The sequence below is a fragment of the Chiloscyllium punctatum genome, chromosome 52 (assembly GCF_047496795.1).
Source record: "Chiloscyllium punctatum isolate Juve2018m chromosome 52, sChiPun1.3, whole genome shotgun sequence".
NCBI classification, from domain to species: Eukaryota; Metazoa; Chordata; class Chondrichthyes; order Orectolobiformes; family Hemiscylliidae; genus Chiloscyllium; species Chiloscyllium punctatum.
The window spans coordinates 14,594,109-14,601,342 of record NC_092790.1 but is presented as its reverse complement, the minus strand read 5'-3'; the positions used below and the strand labels follow the sequence as shown (position 1 = coordinate 14,601,342).

General features: G+C 45.1%; 2 protein-coding genes and 1 long non-coding RNA gene across 3 annotated transcripts; all 3 read left to right on the top strand.

Annotated features, from left to right (window-relative positions):
- The first annotated feature begins 218 nt into the window (after positions 1 to 218).
- LOC140470983 (histone H2B 1/2-like) lies at positions 219 to 820 on the top strand. The gene has a single exon (XM_072566898.1). The coding sequence runs from the start codon at positions 326 to 328 to the stop codon at positions 779 to 781; it is 456 nt and encodes a 151-aa protein (XP_072422999.1). The 5' UTR covers positions 219 to 325; the 3' UTR covers positions 782 to 820.
- A 1,186-nt stretch (positions 821 to 2,006) lies between these two features.
- LOC140470887 (histone H2A-like) lies at positions 2,007 to 2,459 on the top strand. Its single transcript, XM_072566835.1, has one exon. The coding sequence runs from the start codon at positions 2,007 to 2,009 to the stop codon at positions 2,445 to 2,447; it is 441 nt and encodes a 146-aa protein (XP_072422936.1). The 3' UTR covers positions 2,448 to 2,459.
- Positions 2,460 to 4,241: 1,782 nt separating this feature from the next.
- LOC140470797 (uncharacterized) lies at positions 4,242 to 6,929 on the top strand. Its single transcript, XR_011956715.1, has 3 exons — positions 4,242 to 4,442; positions 5,197 to 5,278; positions 6,851 to 6,929. It is a non-coding gene; the product is annotated as an uncharacterized lncRNA (long non-coding RNA).
- The last annotated feature ends 305 nt before the right edge of the window (positions 6,930 to 7,234 follow it).

The following is a 7,234-nucleotide window of genomic DNA, read 5'->3' as shown; positions in this document are numbered from 1 at the left end:
CGTTAATTCAAGCCGATACAGAGGAACACAAACAGACATGCGGAGCTGTAAATACACCTTTCAACTCCCACATCATCACAACAACGAGCAAAAGGAAACCGAGCCAATACCACAGTCACTTGCTGTGTCACAGACACAAAACAAATCTCCCTCAGTCAGACTGACAGGAACAGGATCAGCATCCACTTCACATTTCGTTGCAGATCCTGACTGATCCACATTAGGTCCCACACAAACCAATCAGAGAGACTGTGATTTAGTTAAATATGTCAGTGTGAACTACCCAATCGGGAATCAAGTTTTACCCCATCCTTCATTTGCATTGATGACGCCGTCAGTCTATAAAGAGGGAGCTCCGAGGCTGCTTTCTTTTATTCTGTGTCTGAAAGTGAGCGGTGCTATGGCTGATGAGAAGAAATCACAGCAAACCTCCAAGAAGGGCGCGAAGAAAATCATCAAAAAGGCGCCATCGAAGGGCGGCAAGAAGAGGAAAAGGACTAGGAAAGAAAGTTATGGCATCTATATCTACAAAGTGATGAAGCAGGTTCACCCCGACACCGGCATCTCCTCCAAGGCCATGAGCATCATGAACTCGTTCGTCAACGATATTTTCGAGCGCATCGCGGGGGAGGCTTCCCGCCTGGCCCATTACAACAAGCGCAGCACCATCAGCTCCCGGGAGATCCAGACCGCCGTGCGGCTGCTACTGCCCGGGGAGCTGGCCAAGCACGCCGTGTCGGAGGGTACAAAGGCGGTGACCAAGTACACCAGCTCCAAGTGAAGGACCGCACTGCTCTGAAGCATACACACATCCACAACCCAAAGGCTCTTATAAGAGCCACCTACAACTTCCGCGAGACAGCTGAACCATTTTTTTAAAGAACTGTTTGTTTTAGTTTGCATGATTATTGATAAGGTATTTTAACTTTTCGTACTGCATTCGCTTTTATAATTGCTTTCCAATTTTGAGAGACAGGAATGAGGGGGTGTGGAGATGTAAATACATCATAAACAGCCCCTTCCCCTGTCAGTAGAGAGAGAGCAGATTAAGCATCGGTGAGTCATTTTTATAAGTGAGTGCAAATTGACGATTGGGGGGCGGGAGGACGTCAAACTCTGGAGAGAGAGCAGATGAAACAATATGGAGTCATTTTTCACCTTAATTGTTCAAGCTGCGAAAGGCCTTGGTGGAATGATAACACTTCTTTTAACCCTGGTTAACCAAACGGAAGTGGCCCCAGCTTACAGTCCCACGAATTGATACATTTTACCCTATTTTTTAAAACATTGACAATGCGCGGATTCAATCCGATTTTTTTCAGAAGACAGAAGGCAAAGCACTTTCTGCTATCGGTGAGAGGCTTTCAAAGTGAACCGAGAGAACACCAAAACAAAAGCTGCCGGTCTGAAATGTGAAATCTGGAGATTTTTGCTGAATCTGACAGAGACCGATAAAGGAGGACGACTTTAAAACATCGTCTAAACATTGATACTGAGCCGGAAGAATGCTGTGTGCTGCTTTATCAGCAGACCGGGGTGTTATTAAAATGTGTAGTGAAAAGACAGGTTGCAGACTGTAATGTTCGGCCCGTTTTGTTTCAGTCTCTTTTGAAGGTTTAAAAAACAACCCACTCTCAAGATCAAAAATGGACAGATACAGGTGGGCAAATTTGCGAGAGTAAGACCGTGTGAAGTACACAGTTGTAAACTAAAAGTAAATTAACATGAGTATTAATGTTTTTTTAAACTTACTCAGTTTTTTGTACTTCATTATTCAATATAGAACACACACCTTTGTTTGTAAATTGGCGGGCTTTTCAAATTGGAAAGAAGGCGGTTGATGATTTGGCGCCGGTACTTTCCGCCCTCCTCCCCGTGCCCTCTCCGGATTGGGGAATGAGGCAGATATCTGATTGGTCCCATTGTTCAGCCCCTCCTAATGTTGTTTCAATTCCCAATCAGATATGTCCGCCCCACCATCCCTCCCGAAGGTATAAGAGGCCGCGATGTGGGCGGAGTGTAGCATTCTTTCTGGAAGTGTTTATGAGATTGTAGTTATGTCTGGAAGAGGAAAGGGCGGTGGGAAAGGTCGCGCCAAGGCGAAGTCTCGGTCTTCCCGGGCTGGCCTACAGTTCCCGGTCGGCCGTGTTCACAGGCTCCTGAGAAAGGGTAACTATGCTGAGCGTGTGGGTGCCGGAGCGCCGGTCTATCTGGCTGCGGTGCTGGAGTATCTGACGGCTGAAATCCTGGAGCTGGCCGGCAACGCGGCCCGGGACAACAAGAAGACCCGCATCATCCCCAGGCACCTACAGCTGGCCGTGCGCAACGACGAGGAGCTCAATAAGCTGCTGGGAGGGGTGACCATCGCTCAGGGCGGGGTGCTGCCTAATATCCAGGCCGTGCTGCTGCCTAAGAAAACTTCCGCTGCTGGATCTGCTAAAAAGTAGAGTATTCTTGAATCTGACAACCCAAAGGCTCTTTTAAGAGCCACTCACAGCATCTGTGAAACGGGCTAAACTCACTGTCAGATTGATTATTTTTGTCTTAATGGGGAGAGCCCTCGCCTTTGTACCGCACATCACTGAATTCCATGCTCCATTTATTTGGATGTCCTGAGTTTAGAATGGTGGCACGAATATCCCCGATCGGGTTTGACTTCGCATTACATTCATATTGCCTTTCAGTGCAGTAACAAGTCAGTACTGCACTAATAGTATCTAGTAAGGAATGGTCCCTCACCTCTGCGCTTAATTCTCTGCTCGCTTCATATTCGGTCTTTTGTCCCCTGCCTCTGGAGAGAGAGAGAGCGAGCAGATTGAACACCAGTGAGGCATTTTTCAGCTGTAAAGGCGGGAATGGGGTAAAATGAGATTGTCTGAACTTTAATTTCGTAATCAACGTGTGCGTGCTCATGCATTCTCCTCTGAAACGTTCTGCTCTTTTATACGTGAAGGCGGGCATTTTCAAATTTGAAAATAAGCCGTTGATCTCTTGGAGCCACTTTTTCCCTTTCTCTCCTGCCTCCACCTCACCACAAACCATGTTAACGCAGACGGAGTCAATGAAGAGATGGGGATTTGCCAGAAATATCTAACCCAATACTAAGATTGGGTGTTTAAAATCACATTTCTTATTACTACATTTTCATACATTCCGCAATTCCTGAATGAAGATTCATTAGTTGCAAAGTCAGTGCCAGTAGAAATGCTAACTTCTGATAAATACGAATGTCCCCTTTCGCTTCCTGCTCTGGTTGAGCAACCGAACTCGTATCCCCCATGAATCAATCGAAATCCCGCCGATTGAAACACCTTAAAAGTTAATAAAGTGTACACGGATAAAATTACAGAACCACACTTTATCAGTACATTCCTATTTCATCCCGAATTACTTGCCGAAGACAATTTGTAAACGCTGTCTGAACGGGCAGATGGAATGAACGAGCAAGATAACATGTCCTCAGCCTCCCAAAAACAAAACTGAGCCGAAGATCATGCCTCGGAAATATGAATACTGCAATGGGTTCCAAAATAAGTTTTTACAAATTACTATTCATGGCATGGACAGCCAAGTACGCATTGATGTTATTACTGAGCTAGACAGGTCTTCACCAGAAAGAGGAACGAAGTTTACGATGAGCAGTCACAAGTGTAAGTTTGAGAAATATCAGCCATGATCGAATGGCAGAACAAACTAGATGGGCAGAATGGCCGTATGCTGCTGCTATGTCTTACAATTACAAATGACGACGCGCTTCTTTACATGGACTTACCGGGTTGCAGAACAGTAGATTCTCGATTGGCCGAATAGCTTATCTATACTGTAGGAATACTTGGTACGGTAAAATCATTAGCCACGGTAAACAGCAACAAAGTGAACCGACCACTCTGAACCTTCGCTGCCGTACCGCAAAACACGGTATTAGTACATTTTTGGAATCGAAATAATTTGAAAATCGCGATATATGTGAAATAACTGGCAACATCAGTGCTCTCCCTATGCGCAGCCTTCCCCGTCGTAAGGTCTCCGCTCTCTGTCGGGGAGTTTGGGTGACTCTGAAAAGAGCCTTTGGGTTCGCTGGAAAAGGGTTGCTTTATGATCAGCCGCCGAATCCACAGAGAGTGCGGCCCTGACGTTTCAGAGCGTACTTCTGGATTAGAGTGATGCTGGAAAAGCTCACTCCAGCCCCAACTGTATCTGGGAATGAACCTTTTCTCCCCAAACCTGACTTGTTCCTGAGCAGAGAAGCGCATGCGTGAGCCCTCCCCCAGCGCTGCCATTGAGGAGCATTTACTCAGTGAGTACAAGAGGTTTGTTTGAAACAGACCGCAATGGAGAGATCAGCGCCCAGGGAAGGGAGGGAACAGCAGGCTTCTTCCAGCAGCACATCGGGTTCGGAGCCTGGGACACAGAGGGGGCTCCGAGACCGGGATTGATTCGGGGTGAGTTCAGGGAGAACCGGGGGCTGTTTGTAAGAGGCCGAGCGGAGCAGGAACTGGTCCCGGAACTTGGAGTGAGCGGGCTGGGGGAAGAGAGAGGCCTTTCTCGGGCTGTGTGTGGGCCCGCTGAGGGAGGCAGAGCGGGAAGAAGCTGCTGTGGGATATTCTTGTGATTTGCAATCCTCTCAACCCTGTTTTAATTTAATTCTGTTTCCCGCTGTTCCTTGAGGTTGTGTGGACCAACTGTGATACTCTAGTAAAAAGACATATACTGGGGTCTTGGTAAAAACATTAGAAATAGCGCTGTTTTTCCTCTTTCCCACAGGTAGTTGGATATTGAACTGTGTAAGCATCCTGGTCATTAAGTCTTCCCATTCATGGTGCTGGGCAGTTGTTGCTCAGTTTCTGGATCCCACTCAATTCGTATCAAGTTAAAAGTCGCACAGCACCAGGTTATAGTGCAACAGGTTTATTTGGAAGCACCTCATGTTGTGTGATTTTAACATTGTACACCCCAGTCCAACACCAGCATCTCTAAATCAATTGGTATTGAATCACATGAAAAACAAACACAATCCCCAGACAAGGAGGAGCTCAGGGGAATAATGGAATCAGATCTACGGTTCTGACTAAGTTTAAAGAAAAAAAAACAACACACATCCTAATGAAGGTGCAATGAATGTGACAATGATCATTTCAATCTTGCCAGACTAGCCTCATGTTGATTTACAGGTGGTGTCCCTGTGTCTTTCTCTAGAAAAACACCTGAGGGACTAAGACACTGTAATACTTCCTCAGTTCAAAGCAAGGAGTGACCAGCTGCCTCTAACAAACAGAAGGTATGTAGCCCATTGACGTTTACACACCAATGTTGGAGATAGATAAACTGAATCCTCATCCAAAATAGACATTCAGGAACAGCATTAAAATCTGCAATTATTAAGAGCATTTTCAAAGTTACAATGAAGATAGACAATTAGGCCACATTGTTGCATCATTTCAACAACTACCTGTGAAGGAGGGGTTAAGTACAGAGATGGAGGGAAACTGTGTTCACCGACCGGGCAAGAGTTACCGAAGAGTCGTCGAGTCATAGAGACATATAACATGGAAACAGACCCTTTGGTCCAACTTGTCCATGCCAACGAGATATCCTAACCTAATCTAGTCCCTTTTGGCAGCACTTAGCCCATCTATCTCTAAACCCTTCCTATTCATATTGTTAAAGTACAGATTTGAGATAGCCCAGGGAATCCCTTACGGACTCAGACCTATGAGCATCACTTGGTTCGTCCTGGAGCTCATATTCTTTGGTAGTCTGGAATAAAAACTTCTTACAAACAGTTTAGTTTAATTTTAGCCTTCCCCTTTATTTACCAATAGCATCACTGTTACAACGTGCCAACTCCATAGCTCAGGGGTTAGAGCACTGGTCTTGTCAACCAGGGGTCGAGAGTTCAAATCTTGGGCGGCACAGTGGTTAGCACTGCTGCCTCACAGCGCCGGAGACCTGGGTTCAATTCCCACCTCAGGTGACTGACTGTGTGGAGATTGCACATTCTCCCCGTGTCTGTGTGGGTTTCCTCCGGGTGCTCCGGTTTCCTCCCCCAGTCCAAATATGTGCAGGTCAGGTGAATTGGCCATGCTGAATTGCCCTAGTGTTAGGTAAGGAGTAAATGTAGGGGTATGGGTGGGTTGCGCTTTGGCGGGTCGGTGTGGACTTGTTGGGCCGAAGGGCCTGTTTCCACACTGTAATGTAAAATCTAATCTAAATGCAACATTAACACCTATAAGGCAGGCTAGCTGAGGTTCTAAAACCTTAGAAAAGTAGGATACCAGCTCTTCCTTTAAGAGCCCTTGCAGGTGACTCCACAATTCTGTCTGAAACAGGCTTCCTTTTTCCAAACGTTAACAAAAATCACTGCATGTTCTTAATTAGACAGACAGTGGAAAGGCAACAATTCGTAAGGAAGAGGAGTTAATTAACAGGTCTGTATGCACTTAACTGATCATTCCTGTAGGCCCTCAACCATCCATCAGGTGGGAAAAACAGATCCAGCCGAGTCAGTGCCTGTTGGTGAGGTAAATCCCTATCATAAAGAGGTACCAGTCTAAACTAAGTGGAAAAGGTCATAAGGTAACCTTGCATAGCTCGCATGTCAGATATCATTGTTTTACAAAATGGCATCTTAGCGAGGAGGGCAAACTGACGATAAAATGGCTTTCTGACGGATTGTGTCAGAATCTCTTCAATGATCGGTTTAGAATAATTTTTAAGCTAGGAGCAGACTCCTGCTTTTTATCTTAAATACAAAATCATTCTACCTGAGGCTGAATGGTGACATTTTAAATGATTCATTAGTCTCAAATTAAACATGCTTTCTTTTCACGGTTGTGTTTCAAATTCAAAGAAGACAGACTATCTGATGAGTTTGAATTGACAGTGGGGCAGTCCTGGCATGAAGGAACACCAAGTAAGTTAAAACTTCATCAATATTACATTTTAGAGTTTGCATTTCATAATTGGCAATGGCTACTCGAAATCATTATAAAGTCCCAAAATGCAAATAAATTCAAAACATTCATCTCTCTCTCCCTCTATATATACACACACACACACGTAATAAGAGTCCATTATAATTGATAGGAACTGACCGTGTATTAAAAAGCTTTTGACGTGCTTCTGGGATGACACAAAGTTTCTGATATCACAATGAAACACTGTCGTTTATTTCATAAGTTAACAACTGTGCATGTTATTACTGTATCCTTTTTACACAGATTCATTGATGTTA